The sequence below is a fragment of the Tiliqua scincoides genome, chromosome 8 (genome assembly GCF_035046505.1).
Source record: "Tiliqua scincoides isolate rTilSci1 chromosome 8, rTilSci1.hap2, whole genome shotgun sequence".
Lineage (NCBI taxonomy): Eukaryota > Metazoa > Chordata > Lepidosauria > Squamata > Scincidae > Tiliqua > Tiliqua scincoides.
The window spans coordinates 26,956,334-26,982,208 of NC_089828.1; the positions used below are offsets into that span (position 1 = coordinate 26,956,334).

The following is a 25,875-nucleotide window of genomic DNA, read 5'->3' on the forward strand; positions in this document are numbered from 1 at the left end:
CCTCACCCCAAAAAGGCTTCCCAACACCCAGCGGGGGAACCACACTGACCGACACTCCTCAATAGTGTCCTCCTGTGCAGTGGCCCACTGACTGGCATGGGCTTCTCTGCCACTGCTGGGTGTCTCCTGCTGGTGACAAATGCCTTATGGCACTTTTGCGACACCCAGTGCTAGCATTGGGCACCATAGGATTGGGCCCATAAATTGGCATAAATAGCCAGAGAAATGGTTTCTGGTTTAATAACTTTTTACAGACTTATATGCAAAGCTACTTCCTACATACCTGCCCTGTTGATGTTAGAGCAAGTGAAGACTGACTGCCAGCACAAACTTTCCGTATGAACATTCCCTGTAAGGCTTCTATAACTTTAGGTTTGTACACTCTGTTGGTATCACCATGACCAAGTTTGCCTGTTGGGAACACGTAGAAGAGAAACACAAGAGCATTTACAATGCAGCTGGTAGCAGTTATGTTTGCATGACTAGTCACAACATACTATTTTACTTATTTATTTCACAATTCACAAACCCAATGACCTTGCAAAATCGTCTTCTCACCAGGAGGAGCAATAAACCCAGCAAACAGCCAGCATCCTTGTTGAAAAACCCCAACTCAATATTCCCCACATCAAAGTTGAGGCAACAGAATTCTCTAGATGAATAGGTGACCTATCACCATTCCTGTGCTTTGCATCCCATCCTAATAATCTGAAAGTCAAATGAAAATCTCTTCAATAGTTTGGTTTTTTCTGCACTTAAAGAAGGCCACAAAGAGGCCAGTACAGACTATGGAAGTCAAGATTGGGTTGACCTCCTCCCACCACCACATCTACATCTGTACTCCGAGCACATGTTACGAGAAAACACGTTACCATTGTCTCCTCCTCCAAATGACCAAACAGTTCGTCCATCTTTGGATAAAGCTATGGTATGCGAGCTGCCACAGGAAACCTCTCCTACGTTACTAATATCTTTTACTAAAGTTGGAATGTTACGGCTGTTGCTGTCACCATGTCCTTGGGAAAAGAAAAAGACATATGGTTACTTTGATGGTTTTCTCCTCTTTGTTTCTTGCAATTACACTAAAACGCATCTTAGAAACACTGTTTTAAACTAATAAAAAAGAGAACCTTCCTTCTGCTAGCAAGAAAGCTTTGGGTAGTAAAGAAAGTACATTTCTTGAGAATCAAGAACCAACATAAATTAATATATCATATTAAAATTACATCTAGTGTACACTTGGAGCCAGTACAAACTTAAAGTACTTTCTCCTTAATCATAGCTCACATACTGGTAACCAGATAACTTGAGGCATTTGCTCCCACCCAATTTGGTTCCTGCTGTGTATATGCAACGTTGGGCAGAAATGGCTTAACTTCAGTCACTTAAGTAAAACATCAGAATTAATCTTAACTATCACTAACACTAACCAGGATTCCTGGATAACCAGGATTTGAAACCATGTTTTAAAGTGATTTCACATACTGGGTTATGGAGAACTGAATCCAGCTGACATCGACAAAACTTAGCTTTTATACGTGATTAACAAGATGCATTCTGTTAGGCAGTTTAAGTGGACGAAGGGCTTGTATACTGCAAGGTCCACAAAGTGCTTTCCTGGCTGCTTTGTCACAAAGACATCTCTATCAGTAAGGTCAAGCCATCCAGAAAAACAGCAGGTAGAAATAGCAAACAAGAAAAATTAGATGCACCATTTAGGGCGCAATCCTAACTATGCCTTGGGCCAGCGCAAGGGACTTGCACGAGCCCAGGAGGGTCACACACGTGCCATAAAGCATGTTTGTGTCTCCTCAAGAGTTGACTGGGCCGGTGCAGGGACATGTGCTGGCCCACTAAGGCTGCATTCGCACCAACTGGGGGGGGCTGCGTCGGCCAAGCTCATTCTGGGGTGGGGGCAGGCTGCAGGCGGTTCCGGGGCGGGAGGCAAGGGAGCGGGGAGGAGGGCTGGGACCCAGCTGCTAAGCTGGATCCCTACCCCATTCCCTGAGCAGCACGGAGCGGCTATAAGTTGCTCCACTCTCCTCAGACTTATGCCACCTCTGGAGGTGGCGCAAGTCCAAGGAGACCCATTGGGGCTGTGGTGACTTACCCGGAGTAAGGGGAAGAGTTTCCCTTGCCTCTGGCTGAGCTACTTCAGACCCCAATCTTGCACTGGATACAGCGCAGGCCTCCTGGCATGCCTGTTGTAGCGCAAGATATGATTGCACTGTTAGACTCCTAGAAAAGGTGTTTGGAAAACATGCTGACGAACAGAAAGTCTTTATGATGATGTCAAGCATAACTGAGTAAGAAGGATTAATTATCAGATTAGAGGGTTAAAAGGGGGAGTAGTAAGGGATAATTTGGGGACTTATCTGACTGATTTATTTAATGAATGTGTAAGTTCAGGTGCCAGTATCGAAGTTCAGATAGAATCAGTTTCCACTTTAACAGTGGGTTTTCCAAGGAGAACAGAAGTGCCACATGAGATAGTAGTAAAGTTCCAAATTATGGAAGAGTTCAATGCTTGAGAAACTGAGACCTTTTTATTCTGAAATAAGATTAGATTTTGGTTTAGTATATAGTATTTGTAAACTCAAGCATGACTTGCTATGCCTCTCTTGTCAAATGGCGAAGTTAAAAGCTTACAGCATTTATCAAGGGGTTTTTTTTTTGTATTCTAAAGATCTGTAGTACTTTTTAATATTTAAGAGTATTTCAACAAAATATTAATTTGAGAAGAACATGGGAGGAGATTGAGACAGTATGTTAGAAACTGGTTTTTTGTATATATTACACAGTTATTCCAGAAACAGTGGATTGTTTCAATTACCTAGTCTACCAAAATCTCCTTCACCCCAAGTATACAACTCGCCATCTTCTGTAACAGCAGCACTGTGTCGATATCCAGCTGAAACACATACCACTACCTGCTCGGCAAGCAAAAATAAAAAACAAAGAAGGAATAGTTAAGGATTGAACTGTTACTCAAAATACTATCAACAGAGGAGCCAAACTGAGATACCCCATTTCACTTAACCGTTCCCCCATACATTAAACAGAAAAACTGGCACCAAGGATTTGCTCCTGCCATAACTGCTACTAAACAAAACCTTCAAATTCCATACTGCTCACAGTTCATTGTTCAGTCCTTCTCCATACTCCTACAGCTGTAGCTGTCGGTCTTGCCTTTTCCATGGCTGCAATCTATTTTTTTGGCAGGAATGTCTCCCTGCAAAGCGCAGCTCATTCAGAATACATAAAACTAAGGAACATCTTGGTCTCAGACTCCATCCAATGAACAAGTCTGGAAATGAACAGTGAAGAAATTCTAAACCGTCTCCAGCACCACTTGTACTAGGAAATCTGATATACAGGCCCATTTTGAAGCATCAGCTGCAAGCACAGCAGGCTAGAGTGGTACACCTTGAAATGCAATGCTAGCAAGGAAAAGATACAATAATAATAATAACTAGGTATTTATATACCGCCTTTCTGGTCATCGGATTACTCCTCTGACTTTATTCAAGGCGGTTTACATAGGCAAGCATTTCTAAATCCCTCAAGGGTATTTTTATCATAGAGGTTCTCTCTTTCAAGAACCAACAACATTTCAGAATGGATCTTCCTGGTTTGGTCTCACTTCTGGCCTCCAGTTCTCCCACGCAGGCTGACAAGCAGCTCCATCTCTCACATGGAGGGCAACCAAGACGCTTCTTGCTCCCACCAAGAGCAGGTGGAATCACTCAGCTTGGCTTGTCAGCTGCTTCAAGGTCTTGCCATTCTCAGCCATTCAAGGAGCTGACGACGTCCTCAAGCAGGCGACCTTCTGATGTTATCTTCGGGCTAACGGAGGCACTACCCTCTAGACCAGACCTCCTGCACAACTGGAGATGTGCTTGGGATCTAAATTACCTCACCATGGCCTCTGTGCCTGACACTACTGAACCAGAAAAGGATGCCTTTTTACACAGTCTTACATGACAGTTTTTGCACCTGGAATGTCCAGCTTTCTGTACTTCCAGGAATTCACAGGGACTTAAAAGTGAGCTTCAGAGCTACAATGCAGAGTCAGGGCCCCAGTTGAATACATCACAAATCTACCTTTGTGCTCATGCAGTTTCCCTTATCTGCTCTATTCACAACCTTACTCAAGACACAGAACCCCTGAATTGCCTTACTGATAGTAAAAACTATCTTCTCCTTTATTCCCATCTCCAATCTAGTATTCCTTCTGTTGGGCTCTCATTCAGCATCAGCTCCAATTCTGGTCAGCACTTCTTTTGATATCCAGTACCCATCCAAGCAAGGCTATCACCACTACCATGTCCTCTTTGGTTTCATTATGATTTACAGCTTTCACCATCAACTATAACTCAGCTTCAGGGCTGCCTCATAATGCTAAATGAGCATATATCCCTAAAAATGCCACGTTTGAAACCACAGCCAAAAGCTGCTTGTCAAAGAAAGTCCTGTCCCTACAATGTTCTGCGGTCTTGTTATCTGCAAAGAGCATCTATGTGGAATAATAGGAATGGCAAAACTCTGGCCAATCTACTGCTTTTGGGAATTAAACTAGTCAATTTATGGAAGAACAGAACTTAAATAGCATTAATACTTGAAGAGAATGAGATAAACATTCCAAAAGTCCAAAAGTCAGGTCACTAGCAAAACTACACAAGGGTCAAATCAACACATTAACCTCCAATATAGTAGAAGTCATGAAAAACACTTCTACATAGATGCACTCCAAACATCAGGAAAATAATTCCTTGTGAGCTTACCACAAGTACTAGCCTCATCACATGTAATTTCTTCATACCACAGCCAAATTTCATGGCAATGGCTGGCACTAGCATTCTATGCACCTGGCCAACTTATGTGGCAAGTCCAATGTAAACATTGTCCCATTCCATTGAAGCATTTTTGAACAGCCTCCATATGCAACCCACACAGCAACTCTGAGGAAGACAGGAGCATTAGAGAGATCAAGTCCTACACTTAGGTTATGCTTGAGGAATTTGTTCAACAAGGACAGTTATTTCTGCCATATATTGAGGAAACAGCTGAAACATGGATAAAAGAAGTCCAAAATACATGCGGAGAGAAAAAAAGTATCAATATTTAAAACCATTCTTCTTAATATAACATACCTTTCCTTGTAAAGGACCCTGGATAAGTTTTGGATATTTCTGCGTTGAACTATTTCCGTGGCCTAGTTTTCCGTAATCACCATCACCCCAGCTGAAGACTTCACCTTCTGTTGTGAATGCCAATGTGTGCCCATCAGAGCCTTTAGAAGATGACACCTTTTTGATAGATCTGTGAGGCTCAAATGTCAATTTTTTGAGAGTAGATTGATTGTTGGAATCGCCCAATCCTAGCCTGCCATAACTGCCTTTGCCACAGGCACGAACGGAGCCATCCGTAGATATTACAAAAGTACAGTATTGACCAGCTTCAATCTATTGCCAAGGGAAAGACCAAGGAACATTAAAAATCATAGAAAATTGGAAATCAACTGTTAAGAGCAGTCTCTCTCCCTCCCTCCCTCCCTCCCTGCCCCCCCAACCAATGCACCTAACCAAAAACAAAGTCACTCACTGTCTGCGCATCAGAAAAACTTGGAGCCAACTTGGGTTGGAGGATTTTCTCTTGCGTTCCTTCCACAAGCTGGTGGCTACTGTTGCTCCCCCAAACATACACTTCACATGTCTCAGAAACGATAGGTGCATCACCCGTCTGAATGCTGTCTGGACTGGCACACGTCCTAGAGTAGTCTGATGCCATGCGACAAACCTATTCAAATAAACATCTGTTACAGAAAACCGAGGGGCAACGATAGTCAATCCTCATACTAAAGGCATCTTAAACAGCTTGGAAACAACAGCCTGCTTCCATATGAACCTACCCAAAACCTAAAAGCTGCATCAAACTAGGTCAGGTTTGTAGCAATCAAGAATTGACCCTTTTCAGTGGCCAAGCCTCACCTTTGAAATGCCCTCCCAACAGGTGAGGGAATGTCATCTCTACCACCTTATCCCATGGGGGAGTTTCACCTCCAATGGTTTCAGGAAGACAAGTGTCACTTCGGGAAGACAAGTGACAAACTGGGGATGCTTCCTAACATGTACTTTCTATTCAGTCTTGGGATACTTGACAAACAGAAGGCAAGGATTGTTCCTCCTTCCCAGGGTTTCCTTTACCCCAGTTCTGTTAACATTCCCAAGACCGGGGGGGGGGGGAACTACATGGAGGCATGCCTTCAAATGCAGCCCAGGAGATGATCTACATGGGTATCTCAAGCCCTAAGCTATCTAATCCATTAACAGGGTATCACAGTGCATCCCAGGGATAGGGTCTAGGTCTTTAAGGCCCCAACCTCTTACTCCCACTCCTGTTTAGCAAGGTGCTGCTGGTTTACCTCCCTCCCCCCACCTGGACAAAGTGAGTTGTGACCAGCAGCATTACTGGTCGCTATTCCCTCATCCCATCTACAGGCATGATAGCTCTGAGCTATCATGCCTTTGCTGGTTGGCGGGGTCATACAGGCCACTACCCAGCAGATCATAGAGTCCCATGGGCCACCGCCCAGACAGTCAATGCATCCACCCTCTCTCCCTGTCGTCTTGTTCTCAGAGGCTCAAACAGCAGCACTTGATGTTTTTATCATCTTAGCGACTTAACACTTCTTGCTCTCTGGAGCTTTGATTGATTGGTGCCACCGGTCATCTCCATTTTGATCTTAGTTTTAGGAAGATTTTTATTAATTTTAGTTAATGTTCCATTGCTATTTGCTGTTCTATTTTATCTTGTCACTGTTTTCCGCTTTGTTTTTAATCAATAAAATGCAATGCACATTATCTAGTTTTACAGTAATTAGATAACTTCAGTCCAATTTTCTGTGACCTACGTAGACCTTAGACCCAGCAACTAAAAATGGTGGTCTACATTCTGGAAAGTGCAAATTAAGAGCAAGCCGCTTCGAGCTATGTGAGAAAGAGAGCAAGCCAGAGACCACTCTTGCATTTGCAACTTAACAGAGAAGGAGAACAGATTCTTTTTATTTGTATATAAACTACATTGGGAGGCTTCAGCCTGAAAGGAGGTATACAAATAAATAGCATCTTTATTTATAATTTGAAGTAATTATCTCTCTCAAAGCTCAGATTTTCCCTTTCACACTTCCCTTCTGTAAGATGGCAGTTTCCCCACTACCAGTACCACACCTTATATACTCTTGTACTTCATCACAGTTCTTAACATTACTGACAGCATGCATTTAACTCATGCACCCTCCAGATACAGACAGCAGACCTTTCAGATGCACCTAGCTCAGTCAGCAGAAGGCATAGAAAGCCTTTATTTGCAGAATTCACTTTCTGTGCTTGTCCCTTTCTGATCTAGGATATCTTTTAACAGATTTGGTCAAGCAGGTGTAGGGTCATTTAAATGTTAACATTTTTAAAATATACATTCATGAATTTAGATCATGTCCTTCAGATTAAAATCTTGCAGGACGGCTTCCATAACAGTTAAATGCAACAATATATGCAATCATACAATATGATCAAAACAGAATCATAGCAGCATAATGCTTAGATCTAGGAGGCCCAGAGAAGTAAAACAGTTTTCATCTGGTGCCAAAAAGACAGACTTGGTGCCAGACAAGTAACCCTAGAGAGAGCACTAAGTGACAAGGTCTACCACAGAGATATACCCACATGCAATCGGGGGCAATTTTATATTGCATTACTTTAAAAACTGTTTAACTTTCCTTCTTGGGAAGGAAACCAGAAATTGAAGGGGGGGGAAAAAACAACAACAACGGGAGTTAACATACATGAAATTACTATGTTCATGCTTACAAGAAAATGAGCAACATACACATAGAAGAATACAATTTTTTTATTTGTTTTAAGCGAGTCTTTTATTGATAGCTAGGACATACCTCCTCAAAGAGACACAAGGCTGCCTCATAAAGAGAACACAAGCCTTCTGATGTTCTTGTTGGTTCCCTCCATTGACTTCGATCGGCAGAAGATCCCTGTAATGTAAAACATCACTGGGGAAGTAATTGTTGCAATACAATCACACACACAAGATATCCATTTTACCCCAATATTCCATGAAACAAATGGAAAAAAAAAACTTGCCCTGAATAGTTGGCTTTCCTAAAAAAAATCCAAACCATAGTGCTCAAAACCATTTTATGTACACATAAAAACATAAGAAGAGCTCCACTGGATCAGGCCAAAGGCCCATCTGGTCCAACTTCCTGTATCTCACAGTGGTTCACTTGATGCTTCAGAGAGCACACGAGACAACAGGAGACCTGCATCCTGGTATTCTACCTTGCGTCTAGCATTCTGAGGTAGCCTACTTCTAAAATACATATTCAATCATCCTTAAAGTAGGTCATATTATCCCCAGATCACATAGGAGGACTGAGGCAGACACATAGTGACCAGCCAAGGAGTTCATGTCTGTGCTGAGATTTGAACAGAGAATACCTTGCTGGTAACCATTACAACTACATCCGTTGCTCAAGCAGCACACAGTTTAAAAGTATTTCTGCTAGTGTGTACATATGCACACGCTCCACAAGTTTCACATATTTAAATACTATTGGAGTTCTAAAACTCATGCATCTCTCTCTTGGTTGATTTCCTATGCACCAAGAGTGGTCTCACTGTGATTTGAAATTCCCTACACAAGTCACAAGAGCCAGAAATTTGACAGGCATTTTAAAACAAAGCAACAATTTGAGGTTTCAAAGTGTGCAAAGCTTACACTTTACAGAAGAGCCAGATTGCTCCCATTCACACACACCGCAAGTGATACTGCACTTTTGAGACTCCCCAATGCCAATGTAGCAGCAGAAAAATGCCCACAGGACTTATTCCAATATTACAGCAAATACCTGGATGTCAGAAGGATCCAGATGTGAAAGAACCCAATGAGTAGAGCGAGCAAGCATTATCCCACTTCCTACTTTGTGTAGGCTTTACACACCTGAAGCCTGCTGTGAACTACCCTAAACAGTATCTCACAGATAATACACTGAAATCCATGAGTAACAAACCATCACTTCCTGTCTTTTTTAAACAGAGAGCACTGCCACAGGTAAGCATCCCCCAAAATTATTTCAGCATAAGCTTTTGATTTTTTACCTGAGAAATTTCCAGGTAAAATTTTCACTATTTCCATTTTTACGTAATGGATAGTTTTGCTGGATCCCAAAAAAACATTATAAAGGGAATCACAGATTTGAAAGAATAATTTTCACAACAAAATTTAGTAAACAAGTATAGTTTCCATTTCATCTTAATAAGAATGGCAGAACTGGTAGGTGGAAGTGTCATATCAAAAAATCTCAAACAAAACATTAATAAATAGGGAACCTTAAAACCCTCAATCATGCTAATAAACTGCTATGATAGCAGATTTAATATACAAGTCAGGCACAAAGGATGGAAGATTTCCATTAAGTCTACTAGCATTTTCAAAGGTAATTACTGGTCCTGGTTCCCATTGTGAAAAGCAGTTTAAAACATGTGTGATGCATACATACCAATGACCGCCTCATCTGCATTAATATATTCATGAAACAATCAAAACTGATCATCCCCTCTTGAGTCTGCAGCATTTTGTTTTTCTCCATTGTGTTCACCACTGCTGATGCACCTAGAGCCATCTCAATCCATTCCAAGAGATATCTCAGAGAGCCACGCTGAGCAGCCAAGCCAAGCAACAGCTCAGAAGCTAGCCTTCGACCGAGAGTATCCGCTCCAGAGTTGGGAATTGTTACTCCTTTAAGAAATGATGTTACTTGAGACAGACAGTCCAAACCCATTGGTGGAATTTTACTTTCGTTAGCTAGAGATAAAGGTGGCAAGGAACTCACAACCTCTATTGCTGTGTGGATGACATCATTGCAAAGGCTGAGCCCAGGTCCTGAAGCAGGCATCATCCAACTTTGCCTTAGCAGTGCAAACAAGAGACTTAGTCCAGTCCGGACCCCCATTTCTATAAGCGCATCTGTACTTGAACGAGGCCGCTCGCTGACAGAATGGATGTCTGTTGACCCAGAACTGCTTTCTGGAGAATGCTGCTGCTGTTTCACCTTGCCTTTATCATGATATTTATTAGAAAGTGCATAAAAGATACGCTGCAAGACAAGCAAACGTTTGCGAAGGGCTCCAGCAAATGGAGAGTCCGAACACACCATCTTAGCCAGAGCCAGCTGGCTGCTAAGAAGAGCATCCAAGTAGTGGTCCTGTTCATCGCTTGATAAGGACTCACGTTCAAAATCTGGTAACTGAGGCCCTTTGAGACAGAGAACCTGCTGAGGCAATGGAACAACTTCTTTATTACTGACTAATTTAGCATACAAGATTGAGACACCCTCCCTTGTAGCGATAGATTCACTATCTTCTGTGATCCAAGAGCTGTTTAGATGTTCAAGCCATTTCAGCTTCACTGGTGGTACCATAGCTGCCATGTTTGCTTATTTTTCAGCCATTAGTTCTGAAAATGGAAAAAAAAACATATTTGTAAGAATGGTCATATTTGTAAGAAATAGAAACATTTGGAAATATATCTAAGCCTATAAACTCTGTAATTTATAATTATTTGGTTTAATTTAATTATTTGATTTTGTCTGTAAGCTGCTTCGGAAACTTTTCTATTGAAAGCAGTACATTATTATTATTATTAATAATAATAATAATAATAATAATAATAATAATAATAATAATAATAATAATAATAATAATAATAATAATAGAAGTTTATATGAAGCTCAAGAGAAAAACACAGGCACTACCCAGTGTCTGTGGATCTGGTATTCACACAAAGTAATAGCATGTCTTGTTTAACCATGGACTATAAGCAGAGCGTATAGCAAGACAAGGAAGCAGGGAATCTGCAGACTAGAAGGAAAAGAGCAAACAGGAAGTTAATGTTCACTCTTAAGTCTCCCTTCTAGCTTGCAAGCTCCCTGCCAGCTGGTCTTGCTATATAAGCTCTCTGCTCTCTTAAACAAGACTTGTTATTTGTGCAAATGTAATGGGCATGGGGGGGACTAGACACATAGGCTTCCCCCTTATGCATGGTTTCCAGTATCCATGTGGGGGGCAGGAACATATCCCCGCAGATATCGGGGGATGCCTGTATATTAAATGGCAATCTGTTCTCTGTACACTAAAAATTTATGTTTGACATTGAACCTCTGTATGCTCATGTTTTCAGGGCTGAGTCTGTCTGTTACAACCATATGTCATCCAAAGCTACTTCCAAAAACACCAGTCTGATTTTGCTCTTCAAAATGGCTATGAAAGTCAGTCATGCCTCCAAAGAGATGCGCTGAGAAAAACTGTTCATGTAAGTTGGATCTTCCTGTGTAGTGTATTATTCATGATTCCCAGCAGGGTGTTAAGAATTTCTGTTAAAAAGGGATGCCTACTATTGTATGTGGTAAACTTTCAAAACTGCATCTCTAAGTAGCAGTCCAGGAATTCAACAACAGCTAAGGAACAATAAATATGTCTGAGTTATTTCCCAAAATACAATGAAAAAATCCTAAAAATCAGGAAGACATATCAAAGACTGCAGCCTTCTTTTCAAAACGGGAAGAAAAATCAAACTAGAAGGTCCATCTGCCAGGGGTCTCCAAACTTTTCAGTACAAGGGCCACATCGTATATTTTACACATTTGCACTATTTTACACTAAAAAAGAAATCATTTTTATATAGGGTGGAGATGAGCAAAGCATAGTACACTGTCTCTGCCCAATCTGTTGTGAAACCCAGTTTGTTATGATTTATGTATGTGCAAAAATAAGGGTATTTCCTCACCGCAATCATTTTACTCCATTGTTGAAAAGTCAACATTCAGAAACCCAATTTGTTTTATTGGCAGGGTGAGGTTAACGCTGAATAATTATGGTTTAACCAGGTTGACACCACTCTGGCCATATGGAAAGGCACACGGCAGACAGAACTGCACATGTTAACTGTCTTACTGCATGACTGGGGGAAATATTTTAAGCTGCTGAGGTCCAAATAAGATCTTGCGGCTGGCCAGATGTGGTTCCAGGCCATAGTTTGGGGACCCCTAATCCAGTCCAACATCTTGCTTCTCAAAGTAGCCACCCAAATGGCTCCTGGAGAAGCCATCAAACTGGGTATGAAGACGTTAGCACTTCCCTATTCTTTGTCCCCAACTTATATTCAGAGATATAACACAGCAAAATACAGCAATGCTCTTTAGGTATAATAATAAGACTTAATCATTAGCATATCTATGGCACTTTCTGAGCTTGCAAAGCACTTCACAGGTCTTATCCTGATGTAATCTTCAGAACAAGCCTGTAAGGTATTAATATCCCTTAATTGCAAGTGAGAACTTGCTGCTGAGCAGGAAGAGGCCAGATACAAGGGATGCTGTGGTTCATAGCTCAGTCTGTAAGCCACTATGCTGTGCCAACTCTCATGGTGTTGGTATTGAAACTGAAGGGGGTGACAGACCTTTTCTCACTGCATTCACTTCATCCTTAAGATTGTTTGTTAAATAAGTTTCCCTGTTGGTTCAGGATCATGAAATGAAAACTGGCACAAATGCAAAACTCGAGAAGGGCTTTCTAGGCAGTTTGCCAAGCAAATGAGGAATCCACAACATTGGATTTCAGAATCAAGTGCAGAACAAATTCTGTTCATCTTCCTTGTACTACAACTCCTTCCCAGGATACCTGCTCTATTTGCTGCCACTCTTCTCCCTCCTTTCAAATCCTTCTGCCAAACCCATTTCTTTTGTGAAACATTTAGCTTAATCCTTGGTCTTCCCTACAAGTACATGCATTAGCATATATTCATTGCCCATTATGTTTGTTCCTCCCTGTCTTCTCCATTGTCTCCCCACTGTCATAATTAAGACTGTATGCTCCTTGGAGCAACAACCTTTCCTTTTTTTTTTTTTTTTTTTTGCTTATACTACTCTGACAAATGGCAAATACAGTACACTAATGGTGCAACAGATACAAAACAAAGATTTTGATTAGAGTGATTTAGTTTTATTTACATTTCCTCTGAGTAATCATAATATTACAACTATTCATAGAAGGAATGCAGTAAACCTGCACTGAAGGCCATGCTAGTTCATTTTTAATCCATTTTAGTTCTGATAAGTTAGTGGAAGAGAAAATATTAAGGATCCTATTCCTTCTGACTCTCCTATTAATGACCAAAGAAAGGACCATCTCCATCCTTCCCAAGCTGCCTCTCTTGATCAGAGAATGATTACTTTGTCTCTAGAAAGCAAAGGAGAATTATTTCAGAACATACAGTCATGAACTGTACAGAAAGAATAAAGCACTACAGGAATACACAAACTTTTCCCTTTTTGTTTGGATGACTTTAGCCAAACTCCAAAAGAAAATGGCTTTATCTTTTGACCACAGATCTTTGATGCTTGTCTACCTTCTGTGAAAACCAAGATCGCCATTCAGCTGATTATGTGGTTGAAAATCTTGCCCCAGACACAGAATTTGTTTGCCTCTTGAACACCACTCTTTCAATGAGACAGCAGGCTGTACTGTCTAGTCACAGATAACTTGCCTGAACTTACAGTATCTGCTTCAAACAACCTGCTTTTTTAAACCCAGCTCACTCCCTTAAATTGGAAGCTTAGTACATAAATGTTCAGTGACTTAGGGTGCAATCCTAACCAACTTTCCAGCACTAAGGTAAGGGCAATGCAACTCTGAGGTAAGGGAATAAACATTGCCCTACCTTGAAGAAGACTCCATGACTGCCCCCCAACTGCAGGATGCAGCACATGCCCCATTGGTGCAGCTATGCCAGCACTGGAAAGTTGATTAGGACTGCGCCCTTAGTTTCTCCAATGCAATATTGTACTTTGGAGGCAAATAAGAGCTGCATGAAAGCTAACACCCAGGAAAGAAAATTAAATTTACAGTTTCTTGTACTGAACTACAGTTCCTGCTTTACTCTGATGCTGCATAGGCCAGTTGTCATTCACACTGGACTCCCACTGCAAGAGATGCAATCCAAAATTGTCCTGAATTACATGCTGGAATCTCCTAAGTTAAGACAAGTTCCAATCACTTCACTGAAGTTTATGTCAGAGGAAACCTATCAAAGATTAGAGCTGAAATAAGTAGTTCAAGTGGCACAGGGAAAAACAGCATGTATTTTTCATTTTAGGAAGATAAATAAACCAAGGAAAATCTGCATCAAGTAAATATATACAAAAAGTATAAGATAAAATTAAGAGACTGAAGAGTCCCAGAAGCAAGGCTGTATTTCAAATTTCTGAGTGTCATGCCTAAATATTTAGGAGTCAGTATCTGTTTTTTGGGCACCAGTCCTCCAGAACTAGAAAGTTCAAACTGCAGGGTGCCAGATCAGATCAGATGTATTTCAACCCCACTCCCAGCAAACCAAGTTCACCAACCAAGTTGCAAACCAAGTTCACCAGGAGGATTTTTATGTTCATCAAATGGCAGATCAGTTATACTTGCAAAGAATATCAGTCAGAAGATCCGAGAAATACTGGAATAACTACACATTCATCACAACGGGGGGGGGGAAGCAGGAAACACCAATAAATACTGCAGCAAATAGCACTCCACTGCCCTACCATTATCAGAAGGCAAGGTTTAAAATGAAGAAATACAAAACAATATAGCACTACTACTGAACTAACCCCTGTTGGCCCGAAAGCCTTCAAGTGTTGAATTCATGAATGCTTCACAAGGCAGAAATGTTCTTAAGAGTTTGTACAGCTCCCACACCCTCAGCAGTTGGGCCAACAAAGGTGGCCTCAAACCCTGCAAACCAAAAAGACAGTACAGAAAGATGTACATAATTATTTGGAAAGGCAGATACAGTACCTATGACAGGAGAGATGCCAGGATTTTCTACTGCATGGAAAAAAACTGCACTTCCCTCATAATGTGCATGTGGTCTTCAGACCTTACGAAGGTAAGGTCTTCAGGCCTTACCTGTTTCCTAGAACCAACAAGGGAACAACTCTGCCTGCCGATCCACTCAAAATAAGCAACAGACACTTCCAATTTCACTGTTGCTTTGGACAGCAAATAGAGCACTGAAAGCTGTAACAATATACGTACATGTGTGTGCCTCTGTGTAAAAGCGCTAACCATGTGGGTATGCCATACCCACAAACAAACAGAAGAAAATGATGAGCTAATACAATAGTTGAAAATACTACTGGAAGGACACTGATTTTACAGTCTCATGACTAAGACTCATTTCCCAGTTTTTCCTGGTGGCCTGCATACAAACACTTGTCATGAGAAGATTACTGCAGGATGAATAACAGTCACATATATATTACTATAGCAACACTGCAGTAGAAATCTGCAATTCATTCTTTCAAAGGCTTGGCCAGGATAGGCCTTATTACCTCATTTCTATCTTGTAGGATGGAGGGTGGGGAGTGACAGTGCTCAGGAAAGAGAAACAGCAATACTCTAGAGATGTCTACTATTTCACAAAAGTGAAGGAAATTGTTAGAATGGAAGTACTGCCCTTGGCCTAATCCTTAATTATGTGGACAGGATACTGAGAAATCCTTATTCTTTTGTCTTGCAGAGCATCTAATGCAGGCATTTTCTTTTTCATGTAAAACCATCACTGTATTATTTGAAGAGTTGTCCAATACTTCGTACAAAATAACCTCACGCAACAGATACAGTTCTGTAAATAATAATAATAAATATTATTGTTATTAATATATAAATTCAGCAAACCAGGAGATCCGACTCAAATCTATGAGGCTGCACTGTTAAAGATTTTGTGCAGAATGACAGAAATCAGCCTGATAAACATGCAAAGAGTGCAGAAGAGTGTCTCAAACATAATCAGATCTCACAGAGAGCAAGCTGAAACGAGGGTCAGGGAAAAAGCAGAGCAAATTAAACCACACCATGGGTCAGAAAGGCTCACAATATCACTGGGTCATAAAAGTATCAAATTCACATGAGGACCACACTACCATGGCCCTGATTATTAACGCTACACCACTGGTTCCCAACAAGACCCTTAGAAATGGTCTGCAAAGGATCAGGGGAAAAAAGATTGCCTATGATCACTTCCAGCAAGGTCCCCCACGGATCACCAGTGAGCGCAGAGAATGAACTGCCTGCAGCCAGCAATGAAAGCAGCACCCCACAAATCTTCATTATAAATAACACATCTAATAAATCTCTAATTATTACAAATTTAATTGTATTTTTTGTGTGAAGGGGTGGGGGTTACATGCAGGGCCCATGAGAGGCAGTAAAGGAGTTAATTTGTACCTGGGCCCTGGATCTAAAAGGATCTAAAATTTGTACCTGGGCCCAGGATCCCCCATGAGCCAAAGGGGAGCCTCCAGATATTTCCTGGGATCTTATATTTTCCAATTTCACCCAGACTTGCTGCCCACATGGGAGAATGGGTGGACAGTGGCTGCCGCAAGCCATATGTGATGGGACAAGGAATGTATACATGACACTCCTAAAGACTGTCAAATCTGCGAGGCCTGCTAAAGTAGCTCTTTGGTTTGTGGATCTGCTTACCAAGGTATCAAGGAATGTATCAAGGACACAAGTACGTTTTGGTCCACACAGGACACTTTCCATGCTAGTGTGAGCCTAAATATGATCATCTAGTTTTCTGCAATGATTTTCTATATTTAAAATTTTTTAGAGATTTAGGAGTGTGTTTGGTTTTTTGTATTACTGTATCTAGCTGCTGCATGGGCAGATAGACCTGGGCTCACATTGGGAAGCACAGTAGACCAGGGCTCCAAAGACTTTTCCTGCTGTTGCAACCCTCCTTTCGCCCTGTTTTGCCCCCTCCCCACCCCTGTTCTGCCCAGCCCTGTGTTCCCCATTCTGTTTCACCCCCTCCCCTGCTAATTTTGGCATTTCTTCAGGCATGGGTGCAGATAAGCTGCAAGCTCTTTTGTCAACAGAGGAAGGAGAAACTCTTGATAATGTTGCCCTTTTTATTTATACAGCTATGAGTTTTCAGGAAATAGAAGCAAAAACAAGCTAGCATATGGGGCATTTTTGGCTATGAGGTTCCTCTCTTTGCGAGTGTATCATGTAATATGTTGTTGCTTCTGCTGCAGCTTGACTAGTGGTTTTCACCAATTTCATTACAGATTCCTCTTGAGTTTAACAGATCTCTTCTATTGTAATGTCTATATGTTATATAACCCTGTTGTAAATGGTGGCTAATTGGATGTATACGTTCACATGGATGTAACGGCCTTGTAATAACCAAAATGCTTCCAGAATGGTCACCACATATGTAAGTTATCCACTCACTGCAGTAGTGTACTAGTGCTGCCCCATCCTGCTATGCTGATTCGGTGTCCTGTATAGGATTGCAATGCTAGAGGGTCACAGTGTCTGCATTATTATGATAATTTTAATCACTGTCTCTCTTTAATATGACTGCTTATATGTCAATAAAGGTTTCTATCTATCACCCCCTCCTCCTTGGAAAGGGGCCCAAAAGAAGCACTGTACCCCCTGAAAAAATTCTGCTTGGAGGCCCTCATTGCAGGAGGTTCACGCCAATTCCAATTTTTGTCTCAGTGGTTCACGGGCTCCTAAAGGTTGAGAACCGCTGCTCTGCACAAAAAGTGTAGTTTTTCCTACTACCAAACTGAAGGCCAAAACCAGTCAAACAAGATCCTGATGTTTTAAGAATCAGGTGTTTCAGACAATACATCATAATGGATCCCTTACTCCTGTACTATATCCAGGTGGCAAAAAAGTGGCAAGGCTTTAGAAAGCCCATACAGATGGGCCAAGCATGGATATGTGCTGTTCACAACACTGCATCAAAACTCCAGCAAGCACTATATGGGAACTTGGTACCTTTATGCATCAACATAAAGATACCAATAATAATACTTCTGAGTGTGCCAAGCACATTTACTATTGTGATGTAGCCCTTACAACAAGCCTATAAAGCAGTGTTTCTCAAACTGTGGGTCGGGACCCAGTAGGTGGGTCGTGAGACAATTTCAGGTGGGTCCCCATTCATTTCAATATTTTATTTTTAATATATTAGACTTGATGCTACCGTGATATGTGACTGCATTTGGGGAAATGTTATAGACCCGTAATTTTAACAAACTACTAAGTATATTCTTTTAATAATGATAGTAAAGGAAACTTACTCCTGGGTAAGTGTGGGTAGGATTGCAGCATGGGATAGTTAAAAATTTTCCTGCTTGATTAAGTCACTTCCGGTCATGACATCACTTCCGGCGGGTCCCAAAAGATTCACATTCTGTCCCGGTGTTTCCAGCTGCTAAATGTGTGAGAACCACTGCTATAAAGATTATCCCTATGTTGGAAGATGAGGAGGCTGAGAGGGAGTGGCTTGCCCTAAAGCCACCTGGTGAGTTCACAGCAGAGGCAAGAATCATACCAAAGAAGTCCCGATTCGCAACTCAGTCTCTTAGCCACTGCACTATACCAGCTCCCAAGAAGTTATAACATAGGAACACACTTACACTTCCTGAGTTGTGCCCTAATTATGCAAAGACAAACATATGAGTGAAAGAAAATAAAGACAAAGGAGTAAAACAGTGGCAAGTTACACATCAAGAGGAATAGAAAAAGAAAACCTAAAGAAATATTATTTTTAAAACACAATCTACGGGCAAAGGATCACTTTTAAAATAAAGAATGTCAGTCAAACATACCAAAACTGTACATTATTGTGCTGAAAATCCCTGTTCCCCCAAAACAGGATCTTTCCAGCACCTCTGAGGATTCTACAATGTTTCAAAATCCTGAAGTTGAATTGCTGTTGAATTGCTACTGAACTGGACTGCTGTTGAATTGCTGCCATTGCAGTGATATTTATTTTTGAGGCATTTTCCTTCTCAACTGACTGGTAAACCAAGGGGCTGGCTTTGAGTCAGCTCACTGGACCATGAAGCCCATGTGACTTCCAAGAATGGCAAATCCAGGAACACAATTGATCCTCCCAGTACTCAATCTCCCAGGTGATACCTAGGTAACACCCATATTGAAAGCACCTGCTGCTTCACAGAGGGTTCATCCACACACCTTGCTACAAGTGTGGACATCAGGATCAGGACCCTGGAACCATGTGAGTAAGTATAGGAGGGATAATATCCAGTAAGATGCATTGTTTTTGTTTTCTTAATTAACATTGTCTAAACACCTGCCTAAACTGCACAAATTAGTATGGCTAGAAGTATATATCTGACGGAAATTAGGTCATCCAAATTTTTTTAAACAATGCACTTTCTTGGGTATTGTTTCTCAGACTTCTGTTGACAAACAAAAAGGTTTCTTGAACAAATACCATCTTTAAATCTGTTTTGCTCTAGTACGCAAGGCTATAACCCAAAGTTTGTTCCACCTTGGCCCTTTCAGGAACAAAGTCCAGGCATCACAAGAACAGACATTTCACTCTGCTATTCAGGGGCGCTTCGCATGAATGACAGCACAATGGCAACATTTCTAGGTATCCGAGCGGTTTTGTGACTATTCCAACATTTCCGTGACACAGACAGAGAATGCCTCTCAGTACGTTCTGGAAAAATCAACAGCCAGGAGCATCCCCAATCACAATCAAAACACATTGGAACATTACACAGCTCACCAAAAGCCAGCTTATAGCTTCATGGCAGCTTCCTCACAACAGCAAGGAAGATATTTTAAATTTCTAGTTGATGTCAGAAGTGGTTGGGCAGTGGAGTTGACATTTGTGTGAGTATTACACACATTGAAAGTTAATTTTACTCCTAGGTATAACCATGAAATAAATATAAGTTTGAACACCTAGGCATTTCATGTTTCCCAGCACTGTCAAAAATGGTTGCATGAAATCAGCCCTGCAACATTTGCCACCTCAACTACATTATCCTGAAACATATCACAGGCCAGACCCCCTTCTACAACAGCTACAACTGACCAGGGAGGACTAGCAGACAATTTATTACTCAGGTGAGGTTTTCTTCCTATGTTCACTTGTCACTCCTGAATCTGCATCCCACCTCTTTTCGTATTCAATCTGAGAAACATGCAGATTTATAAGTTTCAAAATTATGTGATTCTAGAAACATCTATCTTCATTATGTCAGTGGCAGCATTTGTTTCTGTGTATTTCTAGGGTTCAGAGTAGTTTGCACCACTGAAGTGTTGGACTCTAGTACCTTTATCTCCACTGGCAAAACAAACAAATACTTTATTTAGAATAGTGTGTGTAAAGCTGACGAAAAGGTCTATCACTTCTCCAGAAGGTTAGAAAATAAATTTGCTGGAGATATTCCTGGAGAAAATCTGACACACAATTTTTTTTAAAATTTTTTTTTATTTTCCAAAATAAAAACAAACAAAAAATATAAACACATAGCAAACTCAATACACAACACACACACACACAAAACACAGAAACACACCGTTGGAGGGTGCAAGCAATCATATATCAATATCTAATCAATCAATACATATCTTCTAAGCTTGTTCCTCTTCTAGTTTAGCCTCTTAATATCATTTATCTATCATATCATATATTGTATAATATGTATACAATTTATTCATCTAAATGCCCTATCTTATACATCTACAACTTCATTTTCAACCAAGCATAAAATGGTCTTCATTGCTCTATCTGTGTCGGCTTGCGCTACTGATCCAAAGTATCTGTAAGCCTATCAATTTCCGCCACATTCATTATTTTCTCTATTAATTCATCTTTCACTGGAATTTTAATATATTGTATTGTTGGCAACCTTCAGTCTCGAAAGACTATGGTATCGCGCTCTGAATGGTGGTTCTGGAACAGCGTCTAGTGTGGCTGAAAAGGCCAATTCGGGAGTGACAATCCCTTCCACACCGGGAGCAAGTGCAGTCTGTCCCTGGTCTGTCTCCCTGGCTATAGGCCTTCCTTCTTTGCCTCTTTGCCTCAGACTGTTGGGCAAGTGTCTCTTCAAATCGGGAAAGGCCATGCTGCACAGCCTGCCTCCAAGCGGGACGCTCAGAGACCAGGGTTTCCCACTTGTTGAGGTCCACTCCTAAGGCCTTCAGATCCCTCTTGCAGATGTCCTTGTATCGCAGCTGTGGTCTACCTGTAGGGCGCTTTCGTTGCACGAGTTCTCCATAGAGGAGATCCTTTGGGATCTGGCCATCATCCATTCTCACAACATGACCGAGCCAACGCAGGTGTCTCTGTTTCAGCAGTGCATACATGCTAGGGATTCCAGCTCGTTCCAGGACTGTGTTGTTTGGAACTTTGTCCTGCCAGGTGATGCCGAGGATGCGTCGGAGGCAGCGCATGTGGAAAGCGTTCAGTTTCCTCTCCTGTTGTGAGCGAAGAGTCCATGACTCGCTGCAGTACAGAAGTGTACTCAGGATGCAAGCTCTGTAGACCTGGATCTTGGTATGTTCCGTCAGCTTCTTGTTGGACCAGACTCTCTTTGTGAGTCTGGAAAATGTGGTAGCTGCTTTACCGATGCACTTGTTTAGCTCGGTATCGAAAGAAAGAGTGTTGGAGATCGTTGAGCCAAGGTACACAAAGTCATGGACAACCTCCAGTTCATGAGCAGAGATTGTAATGCAGGGAGGTGAGTCCACATCCTGAACCATGACCTGGAATTTCAATATCTTTCCAGTATCTAACATATAAAATCCTTGCAGCAGTTAATATCATAATAACTACACATCATTATCTATAATATCTAAGGTAATGTTAAGCAAAATTAACTCTGGTTTCAGCGATATCATAAATCCAACGATCTCTTGCATTGGATTCCTTACCATTTTCCAATATACTTGCATTTTTTTTTTACATGTCTACCGCATATGATAAAACATCCCTTCTACACATTTACACTTCCAACAATTTTTTGATATGTACTGATTCATTTTTACCAGTTTTACTGGTGTCATGTACCATCTATACACTTTCTTTAAAATTTGTTGCTCTAAGAAATTTTTTATTATATTTCCAAATCAATATTACATTAGAACAATGGGAATCATGACCTATCCATATTTAACTTTTACAATTGAAGGAAGACTGTCTTTCGTTTTTGAGGTGAATTTAAGCCATTTATGTTGACAGAGTAAATACTCCTGTTCACCTTCTCTTTTTTCTTCTTGTTGCTATCAGTGAGTGCCTCCTTGCCCCTCTAGTTTCTTCCTTTTCTGATTGCTCAGTTATCTCTGAATCATCTGATTTCTTTTCTTCCAGCTCCATTTCCACACTTTCTAGTTCTTTTCTTCTCAGTTCCTCTTCCTCAGTTCTTCATTTCTTGTCTCATCTTTCATCACTGTACTCAAAAAATTTTCGGCTTTCATTGTTGAATTTATATCATATCTCTGAGACTGGAATTGAAAAAACATACCTTCCGGGAGAAGCCATCTATATGGTATTTGCTTTCCTCTTAAGAATTCTGCTAGCTCTTCATATTCTTTTCTTTCTCACTCTCCATGGGACATGTCTCAGAATTTTCACTTTGCTACCCTCTACCATCCATTCCCTTTCCTGTGAGATCTTCAATATTTTATCTCTGTAAAAAGTTCTGATGAATTTCACATGGATTTCTCTTGGCAGTTCATGTTTTCTTAGATAGAAAGTGCTCACTCTTCTTGCTGAATCCAGATCCATGAGTATCTCCTCTGTTGGTGTGCTGATCCACTCTGATATTAAATCACCAAACAGACGTTGTGTATCTTCCCCTTTCTGTTCTGGTACATTTTATATTCTCACCGCTCGAGCTGCACTCTCCAAATGAATTTCCATTAAAGTTGCCTCTCCATCATATTGGTTCTGTTCTATCTCCAGTATTCTAGATCAGGGGTGCCCAAACCCCGGCCCTGGGGCCACTTGCGGTCCTCGAGGCCTCTCAATGCGGCCCTCAGGGAGCCCCCAGTCTCCAATTAGCCTCTGGCCCTCCGGAGGTTTGTTGGAGCCCACACTGGCCCGACGCACTGCTCTCAGCATGAGAGCAACTGTTTGACGTCTTGCATGAGCTGTGGGATGAGGGCTCTCTCCACTGCTTGTTGTTTCACATCTGTGATGCAGTAGCGGCAGCAAAGGAAAGGCCAGCCTTGTTTTGTGCAAGGCCTTGAGCTACTGCAAGACCTTCATTCATTCATATAAGTTCATCTTTAATATAGTCATTTATGTAAATTTAATCAAATTTTAAATGCAAATTAATTCTTTTTTTTCCCCGGCCCCCAACGCAGTGTCAGAGAGATGATGTGGCCCTCCTGCCAAAAACTTTGGACACCCCTTTTCTAGATCGATCTTTTGTTGTCTTTTCTTCTAATTTTCTAATCGTTTGTGTATTCTCATCTGCTTGGCCTTTAACAGCTTTCAGTTGCACACTAAGATCATTTAGTTGTGTAGTTAAAACATCCAGACTAGCTTGAATCTGCAGAAATTGATTTGTGTGCTGCTGTCCCATCGCCACTAGTTTTTCTATATTGTCTTGTATTGTCTGCTCCAATCTTTCCCTTTCGGTTCCTCTTGTGTTAGTTTTCCCAAGCTTGACTCCAGGGTGGGAGAGCCCCTAACTTTCGCTCCTTTTCCTGTCATCCTTTTTCTTCCTTCTTATGTCTTCTTTCCTGTAAAACTCAAATATCTGTTATCACATATATCACTATCAGTTACCCTTATATCACATCACATCAAGAAATCAACTGTTCACCCATAAAAACCAACACAAGGAAATTTTAAGTCAAATAAACCTTTGCCTTGCAATATTTTTAATGCCACTAGATGTCCTCAGCATATTGTCCTCCTTACTTCACTTGTCAAATCCTGTTCCTGTCCTTGCAATGTCTTTTTAAATCCACTAGATGTCCCCGATGTTCTATTCTTCTTATTCTGTTGTTTTGATTCTATTGCTTATGTTTGTCGCTATATCAACCACATTCCATTCCAGGAGATAGTGAGAGGAATTCAAAACAATAAACCACATTTGCAAAACAAAAAAATGTAGATCTCCAGCCCTCTCCACAGGCACTCCAAGATCTTCACAGGAAAACGAAACTGAGCCTTCCAAAGCAGCATTTATATTCCAAAACGATTAATTTGTAATCCAACAAGTTTTAGATTTGTAAAGTTAGAGTTATGCTCTCATATTTCCATAACAAGTTAGGCAAATCTCCTCCAAAGCTTCTTCTCACACAATCAAACAAGTGAATGGAGAAATCACCCCCCCTTTCCTCTTCCCAGAGGGGGAAAACCTGCCCCTCCTTCTTCTTCCCTCGTACAAAAGCTTAATCAGGCAGTCAACTGACACTCAATTTTTGAGGGGCCTCAAGAAAAAAAATCCTCATAGCTAGAGTCCTAAAGATACATCTATTTAAACTTTTATCAGTGACTAACACACAGGCACATACACACAAATACATACAGAGACACCTAAAGCAAGACTATAGGAAAATACTATCCTGGTCTTTCTGACGATTGTTTTATGCCTTGAACTTCCTTTTATGCCTTCCTTTTATGCCTTGAACTTCCTTGCCATTCCTTGAACTTCTGGCGTGGATTAGATAGACAGATTAGACAACCATTTGTAAACATTACTGGGTGCTGTGCATGCACTGACAAGGTTATCAAACTTATTAAGGTATTTCCTCAACATACAGAAATCTGAAATAGCAGATAGCAGTTCAGCACAAAGCAAAGCACAAATCAGGTGAGTCAGATTGCTGGGTTGTATTTCCAAATGACTCTCAAAGTGAGAGAGGGGATTTGCGATACCAGCTAAATCACCTGTACTTTATTACTTAATGATATATTTATCTATGTTTTTATACTTTTCTTCTACATTATACAACTTGCAAAGCACTTCGTAATGCTAAAAAATATTCAGTCAATTAAAAGCAATAAAGCCAATGAAATTTAAAACAAGTATCATTAAATATCAGTACGATTAATCATCAATACTGATCAGCAAACACGGGCCTCAGAAAAGGAACATGTTTACCTGTCTCTGGCAAGAAGCAACTGTTGGAGCCAAATGAATCTCCTGGGGGAGGGAATTCCACAGCATGGGTTGGGTGAGGTGGGGACAGTAACTGAATACAAACTAAATTTCTATAAAGGTGCTTCACTGCAGCAAGTCAGACCAGTGGTTCATCTAGTCCAGTACCATCTATCTTATCAGATAAGCATCAATCTTATCAGGAAGAAGTCTCTATCATTCCCGCTCCATGCAATTCTTTAAGTGAAATTGCCTGAAATTTAATGTGGGACCTTTTAAATGCTCTGCCATTGAACCTGTGCTTTAGTTTTAATGTCTAACAAGCTTTCAAAAAGCCCCTTACATAAAATTTTAAACATCTGATGCATTTCCACCAGAACGCAAGTGTGCCAAAGTTCAGTGAAGAAGAGCCTGAGATTCTTTACCCTGCATTGCCCTGCACAATTTTTCAGACTGTTCAATTTACATAATACTAATGTGCATAATCAACATCAAGCGCATTCAAAATGTCAAGCTCCTGAGCACAGGCAACAGATTGTGCCACAAGCACAAACAAACGTGGGCACCGTAGACTCTTTTTAAATATTATTGTACATCATCTGCAATGTTCCAGAAAGGAACACACTTACTAGAGTTGCCTGGAAACATTCCAACTGGCTTGATGACATTGGATCAGTCACAAGAGGCAGTCATGGAAGAGAAGCTGCAATTGGTCAATTCCCAGGTCTCATGCATTGACTGCTAAACTCAACAACCTTTGGGTTCAAGGATAATAAAAGCCTTTTTCAACTTCTGCTGCACCCAAATGGTTACTGTATTTACCTAATTTCTATTTGTACTACCTCCAC

The 25,875-nt window shown here is 40.9% G+C and overlaps 1 protein-coding gene across 5 annotated transcripts in view; it reads right to left on the minus strand.

The window, feature by feature from the left end:
• The window catches only part of HERC1 (HECT and RLD domain containing E3 ubiquitin protein ligase family member 1), a 126,352-nt gene that overhangs the window by 92,077 nt on the left and 8,400 nt on the right, over positions 1-25,875 (minus strand). For all 5 annotated transcript variants that reach the window (XM_066636361.1, XM_066636360.1, XM_066636359.1 and 2 more), the window contains exons 2-8: positions 9,575-10,530; positions 7,952-8,047; positions 5,605-5,799; positions 5,154-5,465; positions 2,834-2,930; positions 873-1,016; positions 284-411 (exon numbers count right to left, since the gene is read on the minus strand). In XM_066636361.1, the coding sequence (XP_066492458.1) occupies positions 284-411; positions 873-1,016; positions 2,834-2,930; positions 5,154-5,465; positions 5,605-5,799; positions 7,952-8,047; positions 9,575-10,504 (1,902 nt within the window). In that variant the 5' untranslated portion in view covers positions 10,505-10,530. The remainder of the gene's footprint in view (positions 1-283; positions 412-872; positions 1,017-2,833; positions 2,931-5,153; positions 5,466-5,604; positions 5,800-7,951; positions 8,048-9,574; positions 10,531-25,875) is intronic.